The sequence below is a fragment of the Carcharhinus amblyrhynchos genome, chromosome 28, assembly GCF_965287045.1.
Source record: "Carcharhinus amblyrhynchos chromosome 28, sCarAmb.v2.hapA, whole genome shotgun sequence".
NCBI lineage: Eukaryota > Metazoa > Chordata > Chondrichthyes > Carcharhiniformes > Carcharhinidae > Carcharhinus > Carcharhinus amblyrhynchos.
The window spans coordinates 9,523,697-9,550,191 of NC_137351.1; the positions used below are offsets into that span (position 1 = coordinate 9,523,697).

General features: G+C 44.6%; 1 protein-coding gene across 2 annotated transcripts in view; it reads right to left on the reverse strand.

The window, feature by feature from the left end:
- The window catches only part of paqr5b (progestin and adipoQ receptor family member Vb), a 92,774-nt gene that overhangs the window by 41,598 nt on the left and 24,681 nt on the right, over positions 1–26,495 (reverse strand). For both annotated transcript variants that reach the window (XM_080214210.1, XM_080214211.1), the window contains one exon: positions 2,844–3,065. In XM_080214210.1, coding sequence (XP_080070336.1) covers positions 2,844–2,894 — 51 coding nt within the window. In that variant the 5' untranslated portion in view covers positions 2,895–3,065. The remainder of the gene's footprint in view (positions 1–2,843; positions 3,066–26,495) is intronic.

A 26,495-nucleotide genomic window follows, 5' to 3' on the forward strand; every position in this document is an offset into this window, starting at 1 on the left:
CTCCATCCATATCTGTGACCTCTACCTCCTAAAAGGATAAGGGCAGCACACCACCTCCTGGAAGTTCTCCTCCAAGCCGCACACCATCTTGATTTGGAACCATATCGCCGTTTTCACTGTCACTGGGTCCAAATCCTGAAATGCCCTCCCTAACAGCACTGCTGGTGTACCTACACAATTTCATGGCGTTTCAAGAAGGCAGCTCACCACAACCTTCCTGAGGGTCAATGGGGATGGGCAGCAAGGCCTGGCCTTCCGAATGAAAATACATCTCTCATCAACAAATGAAAAAAGAGAGGGACTGTACGTGTACAAACTCTAGTACCTGGCAAATTTACATCACGGCAATAGGGGGAGGACAACTGTCTTCTGCACTGCCGTTCTGTGAAGCAGATAGATTGGACCATGTTCTCACTGCAGATCACCATGAGGTGAACCTGAGGAGGTTAGCCACAGACCGGGTTGGGGTTGGTTTTGATGTTCTCCATTATCATGGAGTCTGCTCACATTACCTAAGGCCATAGTCGAACGCTGGCTGCTAAATCAACGTATCAGTGGTCGGCTGATGGCCATGGTCCTGTAACCCAACCACAGACAGGAGGGCAAGGGGTGGGCCAATGTGTTTAAATGTGATCACTTAAGCAAGGCCCACTGCACAGTTCTGATTTCATGTTAGCAAGTAGTAATATTTGAATAACAAACATTCGAACAATGTGTTCCCTAAAGTCAGATTGATCAATATAAATAGTACAAATAATGCCATCATGGCTGACATTTCAGTTGTAAAACATCATCAGAACAACAATAGTCACCACTTCCTTTGCTAATGTTAAAGTTTAAGTTTATTTATTAATGTCACAAGTAGGATTACATTTACACTATAAGCTACTGTGAAAATCCCCTAGTTGTCACACTCTGGCGCCTGTTTGGGTACACTGAGGGAGAATTTAGCATGGCCAATGCACCTAACCAGCACATCTTTTGGACTGTGGGAGGAAACTGGAGCACCCAGAGGAAACCCATGCAGATACGGGGAGAATGTGCAAACACTGCACAGACAGTGACCCAAGCCGGGAATTGAACCCAGGTCCCCGGTGCTGTGAGCAGCAGTGCCAGCCACAGTGCCCCCATGCCACTGCAATGCTTAACGGGGTAGGGAGGGGGATGCGGTGTTTTAGGTTCTGTGTTTCTTAAATTCTGCTATTTTCTCCTTCTCTAAAAGGCATACATTCCCATGTTGGGTTTCTACGTGTGTCAGGCAATATCTCACCCCCTCAAATGCTTGGCGCCTCTCCAAAGTACTCTTCTTTCATTTATCGTGAGACTGCATCGCCAACTGGGCAGACTGATCTACTGTAAACCTTCGCCTTATCTATTAACTGGTGTGTCGACTTTCAGGCTGTGATCACCTGCTTGGAATTATATAGAGGGTGGGATTTTCTGGTCGCAACTCGACCCCAAACCAGAAAATCCCACCCGAGGTCGACAGACCTTTGCCTGGTCCTCATCTCCCGCCCACTCCGATTCCTGAGGGTGGGCGGGACGGGAAAATTCTCCCCAGAATCTTTCGTACATACCGGCCATTTGCCCCAACTGGTCTCTGGCAATCTTTATGCTCCACTTGTGTCTCCTCTGTGCCTCACAGTCTAACACTATCAGCACGGCCTTCTGTTTGTTTCTTTCCCTTTGTATTCATCTAGCTTCTCCTTAAATGGCTCCTATGAAATCTGCCTTCAGTGCTCCCTGTGGCTGGGCCTTCTGTAAATTCTTAGCACCCTTTGGGTGAAATCAGCTTCTCCTGAACATTGTGTTTGGTTTATTAATGGCTATCTTATATCTTTGAAAGTTCTGAGTGACTTCTACTTCCTGAATGTAGAGGTCCCGGGACCATTTGTATTAACATTACTGGCCATTGACACAGATGACTAAGCACATGAGGGATGGGACCTGGCCCTGCCTTTTTTTAAATTATTTGTTCATTGGGTATGGGCTTCACTGACTGGTGGGCCAGCATTTACTGCCCATCCCTGAGGGCGTTGAAGAATTAACCTCATTGCCAAAGTAAAATTTATTTATTAGTCACAAGGTTTACATTAACACTGCAATGAAGTTACTGGATCTGGAGTCACCTGTCGGCCTGACTGGTAAGGATGGCAGATTTCCTTCCCTAAAGGACATTGGACATGGCAGACGCTTTACCACAGCAATGATGACAGCTGCTGCAAAGCTGCTAACATGATGTTCCGTAACTCGGGCTGCAAGATACTATTGTTTTCCGTAAGACGATCGTTGCTCAGGTGCAAATTTTTTTTTTTCCTTTGTCCTACTTTTCAAATCTCAGGAGAAATAATGCTCGCATCATTTCTTCCAGCAGAATGACGGGAGTAAACAACAGCGCTTCATTCCACTACTTTTCACTCTGCAGCTTGAAGATGATTTTCTCTTTTGTTGTGCTGGGGGTTGAGGGGTTTAGCGCACGACCCAAAGACAAAAATAAAACAGCCAAGTGACGCAAGCCCACGAGTATGACTGCTCCTAATGCAGGTGGGTCCCCAGGAGGCTGGTGTCGAAGCTGAGAGGGTGGGGAGCTTCAAACATTAAAACAAGAACTCAATTCTCCACAAGCTCCAATCCCCAGAAGCTTCCTTGGCCTCATCTATGTCACACATTCGTAATTAAGGCCTTAGGAAAACAGGAATCTTCTGATGCTGGAAGGAAAATAATCTTACCTGTTGCCCCGTCATAAAGCACTTTGGTGTAAAACCACAAGCTGAATTTAGAATTGGAACACAATGGAGCAACAAGAGGAGGTTAAAGGCATGACAGGTTAAAGATTCACCTACTTTGGGCACTTGATTGATGCTGAGTAGACGAGGCAGCTTTAAGCTCAGCATCCCTGAAGTCACTCTGCCCTCCTCGCCCAATGTGTCCGCTTTCTCTCAGACGGGCTGAGTGCGTGGTGAGGGCCCCTCTGCGATCTCCTTCCCTACCTCAACCGCCCAGACTCCGGGTCCTTCACATCAGTTTCCTCTGGCACACTCGACTGTTGCTACAGTACATCTGGTCTAAGGGAGGAACAGAAAGCAACATATGAGTGTTATTGCCCTAGCAACGCCGATGTAAGCAAGTAACAGAGACATTTTAACTTTTGATCGCAAAGCCACCCCGATGGCGATTCTTGGCGGCCTTCTTCTCTGCCAGTGTTCATCTCAGCTTTTCCACAGTGCTGACTTTGTAATGTCAAGATGATCGGTCGGATCAATGACTGACTAGGGAATGTTAATTAATACTTCAACTGTTTCCCAGATAATAACAGACAGCCTCACAAAGATCATAGTTTACAGTCCGCCCACAACTTATAACTGTTATGTATTAAGTTACCCGTGTATTTTCCAACAGAAGCTCAAATGGACACTATGGTGATTCAGTTCTTGGCAATGGAGCTGATTCCAGGAATGTCTTTAATCCTTTGTTTACGGTTGACACAATGACCCAGTGAATGTGGACATCACTGAAACCTCACAGCTTCAACAGTCTGAAATTTGACAGGCCGGTGCTGAGCAGGCTGATTTTCGTGGCACAAACGCAAGTTGCGTTGAACCCAATTGGGGCAAAAAGTAGGAATGTCAGGAACAGGAGGCCATTCAGCCCCTTGGAGCCTGCTCTACCATTCAGTTAGTCAATGCTTGATCTGGACGTCAGCTCCATTTACATACACTTTCCTCATATCCCTTAATACGCATAACCTAGCAAAAACCTTCTGAGAGAGCCCTCACTGCGACACATAAAGAAGCATTCGGCCCATCAACTCCATCAATTCAGCAATCCAACCAATCCCATTCCCCGCCTTGATTTTCGTAGTCCTGTGAGTCTATTTCCCTCAGATGGCTGGGAGTCACATGAGGGCACTGCCCAGTGACCTGGAGGGGGAGCAGGCAGGTACAGTCAAATGCAAGGGCAGGAGGGTGGCTTTCAGTGCCGCCACCACCACCACACACCCACACACCCACACACACACACACACACCCCCGCCCCGCCAAATGAAGCACTGTGTGTCTGTAACTAATGACATCCCTGATAGGAACATAGGAATAGGAGTAGGCCATTTAATGTATGGAGCCTCCTCCATCATTTAGCTAGACCAAAGCTGATCTTTACCTCCATACCATGTTTCCACACCATCCCCATATCCTTTAATGTCTTGGGTATCGAGAATTCTATTGACCTGAGCTTGGAACATACTCAATCACTGGACTTACACAGCCCTCCAGGGTAGAGAATTCCAAAGATTCACCACTCGCTTACTGAACAAATTTCTTCTCCACTTAGTTCTAACTGGCGTACCTTTTATGCTGAGACTGAGTCCCCAGTTCTAGATTCTGCAAGCAATGGAAATGTCCTTCCTGCATCTAACCTATTGCTGCCTATAAGAATTTTGTACAATTCAATGAGATCACCCTTCATTTCTTTAAGATGCAGAGAATATAGAGAATCTCTCTCATAGGACAATCCTGCCATCCCAGGGATTGGTCTGGTGAAACTTTGTTGTATTCCTTCCATGGCAACTACATCCTTCCTTACATAAGGAGACTAAATCTGCGCACAATAGTCCAGTTGTAGTCTCACCAAGGCTCTATACAATGACAACAAGACTTCCTTATTCCTGTACTCAAATCTTCCTGCAATAAAGGCTAAGATACCATTTGTCTTCCTAATTGCTTGGGGCATCTGCACGTTAACTTATGACCAAGACATCCAGATTCCTTTGGACAAAAACACTTCCCAATCTCTCTTCACTTAAGAAATATTCTGCATTTTTGTTTTACTTCGTGACTAACTTCACATTTTTCCATATTATATTCCATCTGCCATGTTCTTGCCCACTCACTCAGCCTGTCTAAATCTCCTTGAAGCCTCTTTGTATCCTCCTCATAACTCACATTCCCACCTAGTTTTGTGTCATCTGCAAACTTGGAAATATTACATTTGGTTCCCACATCCAAATCATTGATATAGATTGACAATAACTGGACCCAAGCAGCAATCTTTGCAGTACTCCACTAGTTACAGCCTGCCAACCTGAGAATCACCTATTTATTTGTACTCTATGTTTTCTGCCCATTAGCCAATTCTCATTCCATGCCAGTATATTGCCCCCATGTCCCATATGTTTAAATTTTGTTGATTAACCTCCTTATTGAAAGCATTCTGAAAATTCAAGTACATCAGGTGCACTGATTCTTCCTTACCTATCCTGCTGGTAGCATCCTCAAAAACTCCAACAAGTTGTCAAACATGATTTCCCTTTCATAAATCCATGTTGATTCTGCCTAATTTTATCTTTTTTTTAAGTGCACCGTTATCACTTTTTAGAATCGATTCCAGCATTTTCCCAACTACTGATGCCAGACTGGTCTATATTTCCCTGTTTTCTCTCTATCTCCCTTCTTAAGCAGTGAAATTACATTTGCTAGCTTCTAGCCTACATACATGTTCCAGAATGTATTGATGTTTAGTTTATACAAGTGTAGAATCTAATAGGCTGCTGGCAATCCTAATAGGGAGCCTTCTGGAGCCATGAGTAACCCATGTGAGTCCCATTAAATCCCTGAACCCACCAACAAATCTCAGTGATCTCAGGGATAATTGGCCTTATGTGGCTCATTAAAGACTGCACCTCACAATGGGTGGGATTCCTATGTTAGGGCCTTCTTGCACTTTACCCCAATCCACTAAATTAGGTTCGGTTATTTTAGTTAATTTGTATAATTAGGGGAGGTGGATCATTAGGCAGACCCCTCCTTCTGACCACCATGGAAAATGTATGCGTATGGACAGTCAGAGGCCAGAACTGAATCTGGGTCTCTGGCGCTGTGAGGAAGCAGTGCTAACTATTGTGCCAACGAACCACAGCAGAGTTTTCCCTTTGATTCCCATTGACTTCAATCTTGCAAGGGTTTTTTAATGCCACACTTGGTCAAATGGTGCCTTGATGTCAAGGACAACCACTCACACCTTACCATTCATTTTCTCTATCACCAGCACACCTTGGCAGCAGTGTACATCATTTACAAGATTCACCGTAATAGCCCACCAAGGTTTCTTTGACAATACCTCTCTAAACCGTGACCTCTACTGCTTAGATGGACAGGATCAGCAGGACACAGGGACACCATCACTGCCATATCCTGACTTGGAAATATATTGTGAGTAGGTCAGTGCTGGGATCCATTCTCTAACATCACGGTGGGAATACCTACATCGCATGGACTGCAAGGGTCAAGAACGTAGTGCACCCCCACCTTCTCAAAGGTGATTAGAGATGGGCAACAAATGGTGGCCTTGCCGTCCATGCCCAGGAACAGCTTTTTTTGAAAATGGGGGTACACTGGGAGAAGAAACAGAGAATGTTTATAATAGATAAATGATTCATTCAGACCAAAGTACCAATACTCCAACACTGTCATTGGAAAGTTCTTGTTATCGTCCATAAATGTTTCTAGTTTCTGACTAGAATTTCAATGTATTTTTCTTTACACCAAATGCAAACAAACCCAGTAGCAATCTGGAAACAATAAATCTCTTCTAAAACAAACTGTCTCTAGACCTTTATGTCCTTTTGGCTTGGCCTGACTGATTTGCTGGGAGTGTTCTGGATGACAGCCCGGCATTTCCCTGTGGATGAAGATTTATCCTGCACTTTATTGATGCCCTCAATCTGCCTTGCGGTCTCTCGTCTCCCATTTAAAGGTGATAGTTCCTATGGAACATGGGAGTCCCTGTACATGTGAGATTGTCAACTGGCCAATTTATAAATTAATAGGTTTTCCATTTCAGGACCTGCTCCAGCACAAGTTTCTGGGCCAACAGAGTTCTATGTAAGGGTGGCTTAGATAAACTTGGCTTGAGAATAGAAGAATGAGTGGTAACAGTACCTACTTACTTCCATTTGCATAGCATTTTTAACATACTGTTGGCTCACAGAACAAAGTTTGACACTGGGGAATGTCAGGAGATATCAGGACTGGTGGCCTTGGGTTAGGGTTGAAAGGAACATTTTCAAAGCCACGAGAAAGGAGAGATGTAGTGAGGTTTGGGGAAGGAATTCTAAATTTAGGGCCCAGATGGCCGCCAATGAGGAAGTGAAGAAAATCTTTATTGTGGTAGGTTAGATAGGCTAGGGGGCGGCATGGTAGCACAGCGGTAAGCACTGCTGTCTCACAGTGCCAGGGACCCAGGTTCAATTCCCAGCTTGGGCCACTGTCTGTGTGGAGTTTGCACATTCTCTTCTTGTCTGCGTGGGTTTCCTCCGGGTGCTCCGGTTTCCTCCCACAGTCTGAAAGTGCTGGTTGGGTGCATTGACCTGAACAGGTGTCGGATTGTGGCGATTAGGGGAATTTCATGGTAATTTCATTGCAGTGTTAATGTAAGGCTTACTTGTTTGATTTTGATTTATTATTGTCACATGTATTAACATAGAGTGAAAAGTATTCTTGCACGCTATACAGACAAAACATACCGGCCATAGAGAAGGAAATGAGAGAGAGCAAAATGTGGTGTTATAGTCATAGCTAGTGTGTAGAGAAAGATCAACTTAATGCGAGGTAAGTCCATTTAAAAGTCTGACAACAGCAGGGAAGAAGCTGTTCTTGAGTCGGTTGGCACGTGACCTCAGACATTTGTATCTTTTTCCCAAAGGAAGAAGGTAGAAGAGAGAATGTCTGGGTTGTGTGGGATCCTTAATTATGCTGGCTGCTTTGTTAAGGCAGCGGGAAGTGTAGACAGAGTCAATAGATGGGAGGCTGGTTTGCATGATGGACTGGATGGATTGTGACTAATAAATAAACTTTAAACTTGAACGTTAGAGAGGATGTGCTATTTTATCTGGTGGGTGATGCAGAAAAAGAGGGTGTAGCCTTACAAGTAAGATTCAGGAACAAACTCAGAAAGCACATAACAATTTCACATAACAATTTCTCAGCAAAGGGCTATGGATTCTGATTGAAGATTGAAATCAATAGACATTTGTTAGATAAGGCTAAGTGATATGGAGCAAAGGCAGGTAAATGGGGTCAGGATATTTATCAGCTATGATTGAATTGAAGGCCATAACAGGCTCAAGAGACTGAATGAACTCCTCCTGCTCATGTGTTGTTCCTAATGATCTTTGACAACACATGTAGCACAACCTAATCTTTGCCAGAAATGATACATCTTTAGAAAAATTGTCACTAAGTCCCAAGAAAGGTTTGAGTGGGAAAGACGCTTTAGCCATTTGATCTTGTCCAGAATATCAATATTCTTATTCATAGAATAGAATCATAAAATCCCTACAGTGCAGAAGGAGGCCATTTGGCCCATTGAGTCTGCACCGATCACAATACCACCAGACCCTATCCCCGTAACCCCTCATATTTATTCTGCTAATTCCCCTGACATTTGGGTTAATTTAGATTGGCCGATCAACCTAACCTGTACATCTTTGGATTGTGGGAGGAAACGGGAGCACCTGGAAGAAACCCACACAGACATGGAGAGAATGTGCAAACTCCACACAGACAGTGACTCGAGGCTGGATTTGAACCCAGGTCCCTGGCACTGTGAGGCAGCAGTGCTAACCACTTTGCCACCCTGATTGATTGGGATTATTTATTTATTAGAAGACTGATTTTGAATGAAGACCCATAATGTGGCATCAGGCTTTTGAGTTCTGGCACAAGATTCTGAGATCAAAGCTGTGAGTGCCTGACCTGGACTGTCCACTGAGGAGCTGTGAGGGTGAAATGGAAGGTCAGGGATTTATTTCCCCACTGGGAATGAGGGAGAGTTCAGGAGGGTCATCCTTGGGATGCTCCTTTTCATCCAGAAGTTGTGGAACAGCCAAGTTGATGGTTTATGTCATAAGGACATTTGAGTCATGGAAACGGAAAAAAATGCTGAAATATAATTACACACGTTCAGTTTTTCTTTTGTTTTAGTGGCTAACTTTTCTCATGAACTTTCATCTCTAATCTCCACTGCTGCCACTGACTGTTCACTGGTACAAAACCACAAGTGCCAATCACCCTCTGGGACCTGACTCCAGGGGACTATCCACCTCAGCAAGCCATCCAATTGGAGTTGGAGGTAGAAGGGTTCTTCACAGTTGGGACTAAGCTTGTCCTCTTACAACATCCACTAGCTCGGAGGAGCCAGGAGAGTTAAGAATAGTGAGAGCCCCAGTCAACCCATCCCTCCCCAGATTAGAAGTATACTTTCTCAGGAGGCTAAGAAAATTTGGCATGTCTGCTCGACTGTCACCAATTTTTATAAATGTACCAGAGAAAGCATCCTTTCTGGTTGTATCACAGTTTGGTGTGGCTCCTGCTCTGATCAACACCACAATAAACTACAAAGGGTTGTGAATGAAGCCCAGTCGACCACACAAACCATCCTCCCGTCCATTGACTCTGTCTACACTTCCTGCTGCCTCGGAAAAGCAACCAACATAATCAAAGACCCCACGCACCCTGGACGTACTCTCTTCCACTTTCTTCCATCGGGAAAAAGATACAGAAGTCTGGGATTGTGTACCAACCAACTCAAGAACAGTCTCTTCCCTGCTGCCATCAGGCCTTTGAATGGACCTACCATATATTAAGCTCATCTTTCTCTACTCCTTAGCTCTGACTGTAACACTATATTCTGTACCCTTTCCTTTCCTTCTCCCCTATGTAGTCTACGAACAGTATGCTTTGTCTGTGTAGCATGCAGCAAACAATACTTTTCACTGTATTCTGAAACATCATAGAATCCTATAATGTAGAAGGAGGCCATTTGGTCCATCAAGTCAGCATTGGCCACAATTGCACCCAGGCCCTATTCCCCATAACCCCATGCATTTAACCTAGCTAGTCCCCCTGACACTAAGAGGCAATTTGGCATGGCCAATCCACCTAACCCATGAATCTTTGGACGGTGGGAGGAAACCGGAGCACCCGGAGGAAACCCACTCGGACACAGGGGAGAATGTGTCAATTCCACATAAACAGTGACCAAGCTGGGAATCGAACCCAGGTCCCTGGCGCTGTGAGGCAGCAGTGTTAACCATTGTGTCACTATGCCACCCAATGACAACAATAAATCAAATCAAGTCAAATCAAATAGTGGCATTAGTTAGAATCATACCGACGTCCAGCCAACTCAGCACAGACAAGGGGTCAAATCTGTCTCAAACCAAGGTTATTTGGCTCAACAACTTACAAGATACCCTCACTGATTGATTTTCAATAGAACAGTTTAATGTTTAATCACTTCCATTTAATTTATATATTTTAGAATCGATTCAATACACCTTGATTTAACACAGTCGTGTAAACACGATAGCACATTGGCATTCCATTGTACATCACTCCTAGTTCCATTGAAGTCATCTGCAGAGATGTAAAAGCAGCTGTCAACTTGCAGTCACCCGTTTTACACTATTCCTCGCAGTTAAGATCCACCCCACTGTTCCGTCTTGTTTTTGAGCAGATGGAAGAACTGACTGACTGCTTTAATTAGGCGTGAAACAAACAATTACAAATTGCCTATTTTTGACTCGCGCTTAAGGAAAATTCCACATCATCCCGAGGAACGTGTAACTTTTCTCGGCAAATTCACGATCACTTTTGACTCGGGTCTCCAGGTGGCCCTCACTATCAACCGACTTCCCCATAATGATAAAAGCAAAATATGCAGATGCTGGAATCTGAAACAAAAACAGAAAATGCCTGAAAATCTCAGCAGGTCTGACAGCACCTGTGGGGAGAGAATAGAGACATAGAGAATAAAATTCTGTTCTCTCTGCACAGATTCTGTCAGACCTGCTGCGATACTCCAGCATTTTTGTTTTTGTTATCCATAATGAACTTCCTGACAAGAGGCTAGAACCTAAAATGAGTATTGCAATCGCCAGTAGTAGTGGTTAGCACTGCTGCCTCACAGCGCCAGGGAGCCGGGTTCGATTCCCCACTTGGATCACCGTCTGTGTGGAGACTGCAGGTTCTCCCCGTGTCTGCGTGGTTTCCCCCGGGTGCTCCGGTTTCCTCCCACAGTCTGAAAGACGTGCTGGTTAGGTGCATTGGCCGTGCTAAATTCTCCCTCAGTGTGCCTGAACAGGGGATCTTCAGTGCAGTGTTAATATAAGCCTACTTGTGACACAAATAATTAAAATTAACTTAGTAATTTCCACAAAAGCAATGTGTATTTATGTACCTCTTTTAATGTAATAATGAAACTCCCAAGGGTTTCACAGAAGTGTTCTGAAGCAAAATTTGACACCAATCTAAGTGAACTATTAAAACTGATGGCCTAAAGCTTGACCAAGTGTAAAGTATTAGGACGTGTCTTAATGAGGGGAAAGAGGTAGAGAGGTGGCTAGGATTACAGAGGGCATTCCAGAGCTTACGGTCTTGAAGTTAGGATGCCACATTTTCAGTCTGTTACAGTTCAGTCAGGCTCTTCATTTTTTTTATCCTGAGCAAGTGACAGCTCAAATTTAATGCAGGGATGTTTGTGTTGCTTTATGGGGAAGATGGTAGCACAGTGGTAATACCAATGGACTAGTAATCCAGACAGTCAGGCTAATGCTCTGGGGACATGGGTTCAAATCCCATCATGGCAGCTGGTGGAATTTGGAATATAAAGGTGGCCTTAGATCGACTGTTGTAATAACCCACTAATGCCCTTCAGGGAGGGAAATCTGTCATCCTCACCTGGTCTGGCCTACATGTGAATCCAGAGCCACAGCAATGTTGTTGACTCTTAGCTGCCCTGAGAGACTTCCAAGTAAGCCATTCAGTTTAAGGCAATTTGAGATAGGCAACAAACGTGGTCCAGCCAGCAATGGCCACATCCCATGGAAGAAGGAAAGGGAAAAAAGATCATTTGATTGACACAGCTGCCATTATCAAAGTGATTAAAATTGGAGATATTCAAGAGATCTTGTAGAGGTCTATAAAATAATGAGAGGCATAGATCAGTTAGATAGTCAACATCTTCTCCCAAAAGTAGGGGAGTCTAAAACTAGAGGGCGTAGCTTAGAGGTGACAGAGACACAAAAGAGTCCAGAGGAGCAATTTTTTCACACAGAGGAGGGCGAGTGTCTGGAACAAGCTGACAGTTGTAGTAATAGAGATAGGTACAATTTTGTCTTTTAAAAAGCATTTAAACAGTTATATGGGCAAGATAGGTATAGAGGGATATGGGCCAAACACGGGCAATTGGGACTAGCTTAGTGATTTAAAAAATGGGGCAGCATACACAAGGTGGGCCGAAGGGCCTGTTTCCATGCTGTAAACCTCTATGACTCCATGAGGCCAGCCTTTGAATGCTTTGATGAACCTCACCACCAATTCTTTCTGATCTAGGTGTACAGTAGCATTCCTAAAATGTACACTGCCTTAACAATGGAAACTCCATTAACTACCATACCTGAGGGGCAGATTTGTAGCTAACTCTGAAACTAGATAGATGTTCTCCAATTCCACTATCCAATTTTCAACTTTGATTACCCATCATTTATCTTAAAAACTTTCCAATAATAAGTTACAGGCTGGTGGGAAGTTCTATAACTGAGTCGCACACATTGTTTGGCTCTTTGTTGGATTAGATTTCTGTAATGATATAATTGCAGTCATTGTTTAACGCTGTTTGAATGTTATTGCCATCACTTGCTCACTGGTCTCAGTTAGGTGAGTTTCAGGTATTTAATGGCTCTGACCTGAATTTAACGTCAGTGGAAAACAGATTTGACACGTTACATGGCCATCTTATTGCAAAGGCTGATCATTCAGAGGTTTTATCCATTCTGTACCTTGTTTCTAGAGAAGTTAAATTGTCCCCTCTCGCTGTGTTAGTGAGTATTCAGCTCTCCAGCAGCCCTTCCCCTGGATCCTGCATTCCAGCTCAAACTCATGTGAACATTTGTACTCCAAGGGACATTGCATTTGCCGCAAGCAGATAATGAGGTGCATTCTTCAGGCATGTATTCAACAATCGCTCGATTAACCCTTCATTATGTATGAGCCCAGTCGATGAATATTGGCAAACTATTCAGCCACCTGCCCTTCCCACCTGACTTCCACACGCGCACTTTACAGCAAGCATCAGTGTAATGGCCACAAGCAGGAAGTTCCTAAAGGATTTGTGCCCTTCTTAGTCAAGACTGTTTGAGTGCAATTCTAGCATCTCCATCTTTTCTTTAGTTAGAGTGACAAAGGGCAGCACAGTGGCACAGTTGTTGGAACTGCTGCTTCGCAGCCACCAGGAAACTGGGTTCAAGTCTGGCCTCAGGTCACTGTCTATGTAGAGTTTGCATGTTCTCCTGTGTGGTTTCCTCCAGGTGCTCTGGTTTCCTTCCACGCTCCGAAAATATGCGGGTTAGGTGGATAGGCCATGCTAAATTATTCCTTAATGTCAGGGGGACTAATTAGGGTAAATACATGGAGTTACCTTGATAGGACCTGAGTGGGATTGTTATCAGTGCAGATTCGATGGGCTAAATGGACTCCTTCTGTACTGTCAGGATTCTATGATTCTGTGACAAAGATCTCCTCTTGAGAAGGAGAGGGAGATCGGTTGGGGTGGGGGGAGGGGGGGGAGATCGGTCAGGGTTGGGGGGGTTGCGGAGGGATTGGTCAGGGTAGTGGGGGTGGGGGGGCCCTCTGCCACTCTGCACTTTGGATCAGTGACCTAGGGAGGGAGTGGCTGGTTGGGGGCTGGCCATCGGGGTGGGAGGTGGAGGAGGGGGTTCAGCCTGCCAAGGGGAGAGGAGGCATCAGGGCTGCTGCGGGGCGGTGGTCAGGGAGATCGGGACTGCTGGGCATGTGGGAGAGATTGAGCTGGGCTGGAGGGGGGTGCCTGGGGAGAGGCTAGTCTGAAGATGTCCAAGAGGCCAGAGGTCGTGTCATGGGGAGGATCGGAGGGGGAGCATTGCAGGCCAATGATTGCGAGGCCGTCAGTGTGGTCCAATGTGCACATGCTCCAATCTCTGCTATGACAGATCGGCACATGCGCAGTGGCCCGCTCAGGGCTATGCTGCCGGCTCTCCAGCGGATTTTCAGCGTGATTCACGCTAGGACTCTCTGCAGTGCACAGAGTGTAGGAGATTCATTTTGAAAATCCCGTTGAAAAAAGCAATGGGATTTACTCCAGTTTTTACGCGAATTTGGCACTTAGAATTTCTTTGGGACAATTCCATCCTGCGTCTTTGCCAAAACCAAACCAGTTCTTCCTTGAGCCATATCCTATCTCTGTACCAATTTGCACTGAAATCCATCCCTTAGATTTTGAGGTATATTGTTTACAGATTAAGAGTGGTGAAAACATTACCTCTGTCCACCGTCAGTAGTGCGGCAATCAACCAACTTCACCGAAACAGATAGTCTGGTCATTATCACTTTGCTGTCCATGGGATCTTGCTGTGCACAAATGGGCTGCAAGTTTACCCCAATTTACAACACTGAGTTCTTCAAAAACACTTCACTAATCTTAAAGCACTCTGAGAAGTCCTGAGGCTGTGTTATATAACAGCAACAACAACAACCTACATTCATATAGCATTGTATAGGAGTAAACCACTCAAGCCACTTCACAGGAACATTAGCTGCCAAATTTCAATACCAAGCCACATGAAGAAATATTAGGAAAGGTGACCCAAAAATCTCGATCAGGTTGGATTTGAAGGAGGGAAAGGAGTAGAGAGATTCAGGGGTGAATTGCAGAGTTTAGTCCATGCAATCCCTATAGTGCAGAAGGAGGCCATTCGGTGTATCGGGTCTGCACTGTCTGTCTGAAAGAGCACCTTATCCAGACTCATTCCCCCTGCTATTCTCCTAACCCCATCCATTTATCATGTCTAATCAACCTAACCCACACATCTTTGGACTGTGGCAGGAAACCAGAGCACCTAGAGGAAAGCCACGCAGACATGGGGAGAATGTGCAAACTCCACACAGACAGTGACCCAAGCCAGGAATTGAACCTGGGTCCCTGGCGCTGTGAGGCAGCAGTGCTAACCACTGTGCCACCATGCCACCAGAAGCCACCTTTGCTCTGGCCCATATCTGGCTGGAATCACAGGAGAAAGGTATCTGTCTTCTCCTTGCACCATTTGCTCTGCAAATCTGGCTTGTGGAAATCACAACTGGAGTTCACAATGGAAACTCTGAACTGGGGCACCTCGTCCTGAAATCTTAAATAAACAACTGCCTTCTATAAACAAACCTTTAATTCAATCAACCAGAAAAAACAATCCACAATTCCTCTGTATAACATTGAGGTGGCTCTTTCGGTAATAACTTGTCGGAGATGTGGGTTGTGCCAGTAATTTAAAGCATGTGTATAGTGGTCCTTCTAAAGATGCTGGGGACCTTCCCCAAGACCCATCGCAGTCTGTATGGTGAAGTTACTCCCACACCAGGTCATCTACCCAAAGTAGACGTAGAATGGGCTGCTACGTAAGCAAGTGTGTGCATCATCCCCTTACCATTGCCATTTGGTCACCGTGGATCAGATAGATGCAACTCAACAATGTATCATTACCTTAAAATATACAAGGTTACTTCATAAGGTAATGGGGAAAGGCACAATCCCTTTTAGTGGTACCAACTGGTGAATAAGAATCTCTGAAATGCATATCCAGCACAGGTTTTTTTCATATATTGTTTTTCTTTGCCTCTCAGTTTTTCCCCTTCTCTCATCACTGTGCAAGTTAAGCTGCTAATTCTTCACAGCTCCCATAGCTTTTCACTCTGCCAATGCCTGGCATGTTGGCACTTATCAGCAGACTTGTGCCAGGCTGTATGTCAGTAGGGTACTGGAGCATACCATCATACCATCTAATTTGAGATTCCACTGATGTCTCCACATTTTCTTTGTCTCCCAAGCGGCAACAAAAGGCAATTGGCAAAAAAAGGTCACTTCACATACAGCCCAACTAAAGCACGTAGGCAACCTGGCAATCACTGTTCAAACACCCACAACTCCCTTCCTGCCTAGTGGGAAGGCTGAGTGCTGGTAGTAACAGCCGCAATATCAGAACAGTGGGGAACACTTCAATACTCAGTCCAACTGCTTGTGAGAGTCTTCAAGTCAAACGGCAGGTGATGACTTATAAACACTGAACTTGCATGAGATAATAAATATCACTGTGCCATGATTAAAGGGGAAATTACTTAATTTCTGAGCTTAGAAAAGCTAATCATTTTTTTGCCACCTATCTCTCCATCTCATCTGAAGTATGGACTCCTGCTTCAACGTGGCCAATGCACCAAACCAACATGTCTTTCACCGTGTGGGAGCAAACCGGAGCACCTGGAAACCCACGCAGACATGGGGAGAATGTGCAAAGTCCACACAGACAGTGACCCAAGCCAGGAATTGAACCCGTGTCCTTGGCACTGTGAGGCAGCAGTGCTTACCACTGTGTGCTTGGAGATGGGTTTAAAAGATGTTGCTACTCAACTAGTGGTCATTCTTTCAGTGTGATCTGGAATGCTTGGGGTTGGCTAACTGTTTCACCGCAGTCAGGAACACTCAATCATGACCTGAAAATGAGATGAGAGCAGCTCTCTCATCCTGGACCAGAGGCTGAGCATTGGAACTTGCATTGAAGCTCAGTTATTCAGTTTCAATACAATTATATCTAACCAGTTGACTGAGATGTGACTGACTATGGGCCCTCTAGATTAGTTTATTTAATAGTGTCATAAGTAGGCTCACTGCAATGAAGTTACTATGAAAATCCCTTAGTCGCCACACTCCGGTACCTGTTCCAGTTACACTGAGAGAGAATTTAGATTGGCCAATGCCCTTAACCAGCACGTCTTTCAGACTGTGGGAGGAAAGTGGAGCACCTGGAGGAAACCCATGCAAACACAGAGTGAACGTGCAGACTCCACACAGACAGTGATGTAAGCCAGGAATTGAACCCGAGTCCCGATTGCTGTGAGGCTAACCACTGTGCCATCCTGTGAAGGGGTTATGAAGGAGTTTGACTGGATAGACTGGATGTTTCTAGTTGACTAGAGGTCATAAATGTAAGATGGTTACTAATAAATGCAATACGAAATTCAGGAGAAACACCACCTTTCTCTTGGGAATGGTCAGAATGTGGAACTTGCTATCACAGAGTGCTGAGGTGATTTATGGGAAAGGTAACTAGATATGTGAGAGAGAAAAGGTAAACAAGCATACGGTTATAGGGTAAGATGAAGTAACAATAACTTGCATTTGTATGGCACCTTTAATGTAGTAAAAATGTCCCAAGTTGTTTCCCAAGTGTGTTTTTAAGCAAATCTTCTCAGCAATTCACGTAAGGGCAAATGACCAAAAGCTTATTGCTCAAAGAGCTAGATAAAAACAGCAACTTTAGTGAGAGAATTCAGAGTTTAAGATTTCAGCAGTTAAATGCATGGCTGCAGCAATTAAAATTGGAGATGTCAAAGAGGCCAGAGTTGGAGGGGTACAGATATCCTCAGGACTGTAGGGTCGGTGGGGTCTCTGCAGAAGAGATAAAGAATGTGATTCCTAGGTTCAGATCCAGGCTGGGCAATGCAGGACTCTGATTGGCAGATGCTATGCATTAGTGAGGGTGACAGGTTGCACCAGACCTGGGCACCTTGTCACAACTGTCAGCAACAACACAGTGGTATAGTGGTTAGCACTGCTGCCTCACAGCACCAGGGACCCGGGTTTGATTCCTGGCTTGGGTCACTGTCTGTGCAGAGTTTGCATGTTCTCCTTGTGTCTGTGTAGGTTTCTTCTGGGTGCTCTGGTTTCCTCTCACAGTCCGAAAAACATGCAGGTTAGGGCTTTGATAAAAGGTCATCTGGATTTGAAACGTCAGTTCTTTTCTTTCCATACAGATGCTACCAGACCTGCTGAGATTTTCCAGCATTTTCTCTTCTGGTTTCAGATTACAGCATCTGTAGTAATTTGCTTTTATGCTGGTTAGGTGCATTGGCCATGCTAAATTCTCCCTCAGAGAACATGAACCGGCGTCGGAGTGTGGTGACTAGGGGATTTTCACAGTAACTTCATTGCAACGTTAATGTAAGCCTACTTGTGACACTAATAAATAAATCTAAACTTAAGTCTTCACATCCAATGAATTCTCAATCACTGATTCTGTGTCAGAAATGTGGCAGCAAGATCCCATTAGCATTGATAGGACAACAACGTCAAGAACCCCTGATCATTGGTGAATGACATTTTGAGCTCTTTTAACTCTTTACCTTATTTATATTGGTTTACATTTTTTTCCATGAAGGTAATACCTCTTTAAGGAGTTGGAAAAGAGGAGTCACAGATGTTTGTGGCATCAGAACATTTCATGATAGGCCTGGTTCTATTTCGAAAGAAGTGCTTGTTCGATCAGGCACTCACTTGCGTTTCTATATTGGTCTCCACTCCTGACCCATTTGCTGTTGTCAAATTGACTTCATTAATCCAAATATGGCACTGTTAAATTATTTCAGGAAATTATTTTGGTGAAGTCTAATTATTTTTGGAGCATTTTTTTCCCTCTCTTGGCCAGAGTCAAGTTTTTTGATCCAAATAGGCTGTGGCTCCAAAAGAGATCAATTGGTCGGATGGAGGTTTCTTGATTGTGTTCAAATGACTTGTAAATTTTTGACACAAGCATGTTTTGGATGTCAAGGGACGTACAGGTTAGGATGGACTGGTTATCCTAAATCACCCCTTAGTGTCCAACATGTGTAGGTTAGGTGGATTTACCCTGGTAAATGCGTGGGATTACGGGAATGAAGGCAGGAGGGTGGCATGGGTAAGATGCTATTTCGGAGAGTTGGTGCAGACTCGATGGGCCAAATAACCTCTTTCTTCACCCTAGGAAATCTATGATTCTATAGCATTCAATGCTATGGGCCAAGTGCTGGTAAGTGGCATTAGGTGGGTAAGGCAAGTCTTTCTCATGTGCCATTGCTGACTTGATGGGCCGAATGGGGATTCTGTGGTTCACGTTGTTGCTGGCTGTGAACTCTTCCAAAAAAGTCTCTATCATATTTATAATTAGTTGTTTTTTTAAGAAGGGCTTTTCTTACAGTGCAATATTACAACTTGGAAAAATATCTCAAACACGTCACGTGAATCACTAGAACACGGTGGGCAATCTCAGCTAGTGAGCGAGCCACAGGAGAGGCCCTCCTTCATCTCAGTGGGCCGCAAGATTGAAATCAGGCTTGTTCACTCACCACGAATAAGATTAAATACATTTAATTCACGCTGAATATTTCATAATGCGCTATAGAAAATGCTCAATCATTTATATGTTAATAGAACTGTCATCAACTTCACATGGTAAAAACAAACTAAATATTGACACTTTGGACACAGAGGGAGAGCACGGCTCTTGCAGTCAATGTTGTGGGCGATCAGCACGCTCCTCACTTCACTCTCCCTTGCTTTGGCTATGTAACACTTCAGTTATACTGGAGGGGACAAAACTACATGGATGGAAATCAGCAGAAGCTGGCAACCTGGCTCATGGGCAATGGTCAACAAAATGTCTTGTAGGCTGCACTCAGAGCTCAGGTGGGCCACATGTGGTTGGAGTCTACACATGACTGCTTTAAAACAAGAATAAAATAATTGCCCGAGGTTCAATGACGTGTTCCCCCTCCGACCCGCAGCCAACGAAGAATGCCATTCTGCGAGCCTCACCTGCCCCGGTTTAGGGGCGGGCAAGGCAGTAAAATTCTGGCCAAAGTCCTCCAATGAACCAGTAGGTAAATGCATTACTGGAGTTTGGGAAGGAAAGAACTTGAATTTTAATTTATTATTTAATTATTTGAATTTTCACAACTTGCCAGGAACTTGCCTCTTCCTGATTGTCATGGATGTTCGAACTGAGCTAGTGAAAAAGGGAGTGCCGCGGTCAATAAAGTTTGTCAGTGACATGAAGCTATGGGACCGAGATGTTGAAAACATGGCCAAGTATCTGAAGAACTGGAATACAAGGGCATAAAGATCAGTACATCAAAGACCCAATTTGGGGACTATCAGTTTGAGTCTTAGGAAGGCACAGTGGCACGGTGGTTAGCACTGTTGTCTCACAGCATCAGGGAACTAGGTTCAATTGCAGCCTCGGGTCACTGTCTGTGTGGAGTTTGTATGTTCTCCCTGTGTCTGCATGGGTTTCCTCTGGGTGCTCTGGTTTCCTCCTGCGGTCCAAAGATGTGTGGGTAGATTGACTGGCCATTCTAAATTGACCTTGGTGTCAGGAGGATTAGCAGGGTAAATGTGTGGGGTTGTGGAAATAAGGCCTGGGTAGGATTGTGGTCGGTGCAGACTTGATGGGCCAAATGGTCTCTTTCTGTACTGTGGTTCTATGATTCTAAGAGGAGCAGAGAAAAGGTGTGAAGACTATGGGTGAAAACTTGGAGAACGTGAATAGTTTCAGACCCATCTCCTGCCAATAGGGTCAGTATTGGCAGGAGATGGAAGTATAGAAATGGATTGGCTCTGGTTGGAGGAACTGGGAGAAGTGCTTTGGAGTGTCATATGACAAAAAGATGTCGCTGGAACTGAAAGGAAGAATCTATAAGATAATTTGAGGCCAGCCTTGTTAGTCGTGCAGAGAGGAATGATGACTGGATTCTAATGAGATGAAGATGCTGATAAGGATGTTTGCAGTAATGAGAAAGGACAAAACCAGGAATCAGCGCATCGGGGGGTTAGCAAAGGTGGTGAGAGCAATGAAGAAAGTAACTGGGAAGGGATTGAAATGGTATTGTCAACTGTTGCAGAGAGAAAGAGGAAATGTGGTGAGGTGAGTGGTGGAATTGGGACTGTGAGGAAGATGGAGAAGAGGAAGATCACAGACCAAATGGAAAGATATGGTAACGAGAGACTTAAAGGCAGTAGCGTTGGAAAAAGAATAGGTGATTGACTAGAAGAGATAGAAAAGAGTGATCGACCAGGACAGTGTTGATCTTGAGTGAAATGGGGTCAGCACACAAAAAGCCAAAAGAGGAAGAAGAAGGAGGTGTCCTAAAGAACTTTACAGACAATGAAGTAGAAATGTGGCCACTGTTATTATGTTGGAACTGATCCAGGTGATCTGGGAAAGGTTAGGTTCAATCCTGGGTCTGAGCTAATATCAGATGGACGCATGGGAGGAAATGGGACCCAGCCACAGTTCCAAGTCTAAGGTATCCTTGTGCATCAGTCGCTAAAGGGAAGCAAGCAAGTGCAGCAGGTGGTGAGGAAGGCAAATGGCATGTTGGCCTTTATTGCGGGCATTTCAAATGCAGGAGCAGGGATGTGTTGTTGCAATACAGGGCCTTGGTGAAGCCACACCTAGAGTGCTGTGTGCAGTTTTGGTCTCCTTTTCTGAAAAGGATGTTCTTGCTCTTGAGGGAGTGCAGTGATGGTTTACCGGGCTGATTCTGGGGATGAAGGGACTGATGTATGAGGAGAGATTGACCAGGTTAGGATTGTTTTAGCTGGAGTTCAGACGAATGAGGGGGGATCTCATAGAGACTTATAAAATTCTAACAGGACTAGACAGGATAGATGCAGGGAGGATATTCCCGATGGTGGGGGAGTCCAGAACCGGGGGTCACAGTCTGAGGATTCGCGGTAGACCATTTAGGAAGGAGATGAGGAAACATTTCTTCACCCAAAGAGTGGTGAGCCTGTGGAATTCATTACCACAGGTAGTAGTTGATGCCAAAACATTGAATGTATTCAAGTGGCAGCTAGATATAGCACTTGGGGCAAATGGGATCAAATGTTATGGGGAAAAAGCAGGATTAGGTTATTGAGTTGAACAATCAGCCATGGTCGCGATGAATGATGAAGGGGCCAAATGGCCTCCTCCTGCTCCTATCTTCCATGTTTCTACTGGGATTGTGCTCGGCTGTGAAGGACAGCCACACAGGAGAGACAATGACAGCTCTGTCCCAGCAACAAAATACCTTCCATCTCCACAAGAGCAGACGGAAAACTTGAGAGTGAGAATGAAATAAAAAGCAGATTGCTAACACTGTGCAACAGATCAGGCATACCTACCATTTTCTTTCTACATGGTTGGGCTTCATCTCCAGCCAACACAGATGTTAAAAAAAAGTTGATAAAGCCCATTCTTTAATCACCTGCATAACTAGACTTCAAAGATCTTTAAATCTAATGTTCCAACCTAAACCTGAATGGCCAGCCAGCAAACGGGAATACAAGTCACCCCACACTGACCCCCAGGAAACATCCTGTTAAAGATTTGTGTGCTTAATGTATCTTTTGTACAAACCCATTTATAGTGATGTTGGGAAAGTGAGCAGCAGTGTGTTCACTGGTCCGTTGTGATGTCATGAATGTGTAACAAGACATTTGCATTTCTGATATCCTCACTCCTGGCGTTAATGGTGGATTATCCAGCATCAAGTCGTCCCTTCTAACCATGTTCACAAGTATAAACCTTGCCATGTACTGGAATGTTTCTCAAATGAGCCTCAGGGGCCTGGACCGGCGCAGAGCAAGGGATAGAATGTCACTGCGTTAACTCGGGTTACTAGGGATGGGCTGAGGTGGGTTGGGTTCTGTGTTTACATTCATGATGTGGTCACAAGAATGCACAGAAGAAAGAGCCTGTACTTATACAGAACTTTTCATGAAGTTTAGATGGCCCAAAGAATTTTATTTTATTTATTTGTTATTCATTCATGGCATATGGGCATCGCTGGCGTGCCAGCATTTATTGTCCATCCCTAATTGCCCTTTGATCAGAGGGCAGTTGAGAGTCAACCACATTTCTGTGGCTCTGGAGTCACATGGAGGCCAGACCAGTCAAAGAGGGCAGTCTTCCTTCTCTAAAGGACATTTAATAATGTGCAAAATGTGCTTCTGAAATACAGCTACTCTTATAACGGAGTAGATGCAGAGACCAGCATGTGCACAGCAAGGTCCCACACAAAACAATTAGGTAGTGAGCAGATAATCTGTTTTAGTGACATTTGACTAAGAAATAAATATTGGCTAGGGAACCATGGTGAGATCACCTGAAGTAATAGAATGGAATCTTATAAAGGGCAAAGTTGTCTTAATGGCTCATCCATTAGTTGACAGCTCCAGCAATGCAGCACCCTCCCAGTACTGTACTGCTTTGGAGTGCCAGCCTAGATATTGTGCTCATGATACTGGAGTGGGATTTGAACCTATTCCATATATTTATTATGTATAGCTGAAGATGCAGTGGGTAGCACCTCTGCCTCTGAGTCAGAAACTCCAGATTCAAGTCCCACCTCAGGGCTTGATGGTCAAGGATGGTTTATAAAACAGTCAAACAGGTTGAGTGTCAACCTGCGAAATTCTTCCAAACACACCAATGACTGGCAGTAAGAGCCATATCTGATGTGCAGTGGTACCCCTCAAGCCATAAGCCTCTGGAAACAGGCTAGCAATCTGTTCCAGGAGAAATCTCACTCTGTGTAGTGATGCACACTCAAAGATTTCATTAAGAATACAAAGAATATTTATTAATTGGGAAAAACTGCACAAAGGTCCCTCAGTCTCGATATATCTCCTACATGCCTTCAGACTGTCTTCTGCCTAAGGCAGGGCTCCACCCCCTGTGGTGATCACCCACTCTCAGTCTCAATTGGTCCCTCAATTCAGGTGACCCCCTTCTGTCATGTTGACCTTAAAGGGACAACCACCATAATCACCGCACTATGCTAAGAGATTAAAGTCTGCCTTGTACACTACCACTAAGTGGGGGAAGAGAAACAACAACAACGTATATTTGTCAGCACCATTTACACATCAGCAGCTGATCCTGGTTTAGATTCAGCATTTGCCACCTTTCTGGTTTGGATTTATAATTGGCTGAAATGGTGATTAAATCTCTGAGTATCGAGTTCTCTTCAAGAACTACACCAAAGCCAGGCGGCAGAGAACACAGAGCTTTTATTCAGTCTACTCGCTCCACATTGCAACTGAGAAGTTGGAATCATTGAACCCTACAGTGCAGAAGGAAGCCATTCGGCCCATCGAATCTGCATCAACCAGAATCCCACCCAGGCCCTATTCCCATAAGCCAGTGCATTTACTGTAGCTAGTCCCCCTGACACTAAAGGGGCAATATAGTATGGCCAATCCACCTAACCCGCAAAACTTTGGACTTTGGGAGAAAACCGGAGCACCTGGAGGAAACCCATGCTGACATAGGGAGAACATGTAAACTCCACAGAGACAGGAACCCAAGTTGGGAATTGAACGAGGTCCCTGGTGCTATGAAGCAGCAGCGCTAATCACTGTGCCGCCTGTTCTATTGCTGCATCCACTGCTTTCCAAATTGATCATTCCACCGCAACTCCTGTCTAAAACTCCTTAAAATGAAGCTAGTTTGTCCCCTTGAAGTTAGGGTGTAATTTTCCACAGTTAACCTCCAGAGGTAAAACAAAATCTGAATGAATTGCAAAGGTCAAATGAGCCATTTTCAGCTCTCTGGAATTTCTGTTAATGGTTTACGGTTGGTTACAAATTACTGTTTGTCCACTAGAATCACATTCTTATTATTTAACAGTCACTTTAAATGCATCTTAATTGTGTCTTGTCAAGGGTACATTGGTAAATCCTTTGCCCAGTTGTATTGACTCAACAACAATATTTTGTATTTGTGTAGCACTTTTAGCATAGATAAATATCAAAAGGTATGTCACAGAAGTAAACACAAACAGGTGGACAAAAGCTTGATCGAAGATGTAAGTTTTAAGAAGGGTCTTAAAGGAGCAGAGGGGAGGAAAGAATTACAGAGATTAGGGCTTTGGCTTCATAGGGCACAGCTGCCACTGAGGTTAAAATCAAGGATATGCAGGGGCCAAAATTGGTGGAGTATGGCGAAATTGAAGGGTTAGTAGGGCTGGATGAGGTAGCAGAGACAAAGAGGTGGAAGCCAAGGACAGATTTGGAAACATAGGCCCAGATTTTTATTACACTGGAGAGTGTCTCCGCTACGGTGAAAATGACCCAGAAATGTTAATCCACCCCCAAATTCACTTCCTATTTTTGCAGGGTGGGAATGGCGTCAGGCTGGTGTTTGCACACACATGGTCCATGGATGCAAATGGCCATTTAGATCATCAGCTGCCTCCACTGAAGTGAACTTTTGATAGGCCAGGAGTTAGACAGCCAGGAGTTAGACAGCCAGGAGAGGTAAGACACCCCTTTGGATATGGTCCTGGGACATCTTTGGCAGTGATTCCCAATTTGGGTCACTGTCTGTGTGGAGACTGCATGTTCTCCCTGTGTCTGCATGGGTATCCTCCATGTGCTCCAGTTTCCTCCCACGGCTGGAACAGTTTGATTGACAGCTCCAAGTGGTTATAGAGTAGAAATGTTTATTTTCCTAATAGATTAGTTGAAGGAGTTTCAAAGTATTGACTTGTTTATCAACGAAAGTGATTATTTTAACAGTAGCATCATCAATAGATGTAACTTTATTTTGTGTCAGCATGGTTCCTGGGGTTTACCTATGATGGATACTGGGTTAGTTGGCATGGAGGGTATAAGTGCAATAGATGATGGGTGGGGGGAACGTGTTGGCACAGAGCATAAGAGGAACCATGGTGTTGGTAAAGGGACATAGGTTGGCATAGGTAGGAATGGATGGGGTATGGGAAGTGTGGGAGGAGGTGGGGTGACGGTGTAAGGGTCGTAGATTTTTTTTTATTTTAATAATTTTTTACATCAAATTCAAAAAAGTGCCCGAGACAGACCATCTACCCAGACTGCCCCATATCCAGCAGCCTCTGCACTCATTCCGGGGTGTCAAGTCTAACCTCTACAATGAAATATTCCTGTCTTGCCCGCTATGGGAATGGTAGCGAGTGAGATACGGACTATTCAAAGGCCTGTTGACTTCAGGCGGGATTTTCTGGCCTTAGGGCAAGTGAGGCCAGAAAATCCTGACCCTAATCTGCCTCCCCACCCCACCGAATGAAAATCAGAAAGTGGGCAGCCTCTTTGAAAGGCTGGGTTCATGGAGTCGTGCATTCTCCCATCTTCACATACCCACCCAGGAGCAAAACACTGGGTCAGATTGAGAATCTGGAGGGGGTTACTGAGCACAGTAGTTAATAGTTACAGCATCTTAAGAGTCTCAGGGTCTGGTGATCTGTCCACACCGGAAATACCAATCCTTATTTCTTCACATATTCTCCCCAATTTTAATAATGTAGATAATCAAAAACTCTTCACTGGCACCCAGAAGGTTGTGATTGTGGGTATGCCGGTGTTGGACTGGCGTAAACACAGTAAAAAGTCTGACAACACCACTGCACAGAATCTTCAACCGATGCTGTACACTAGATACATCGTTGACATTTTCTTCCTTTGGCCTCATGGTGAACAATCACTGAAACAACTATATGATGATATCAACAAATTCCACCCCACCATCAGACTCACCATGGACTATTCCCCAGAATCAGCTGCATTCTTGGACACACGCATCT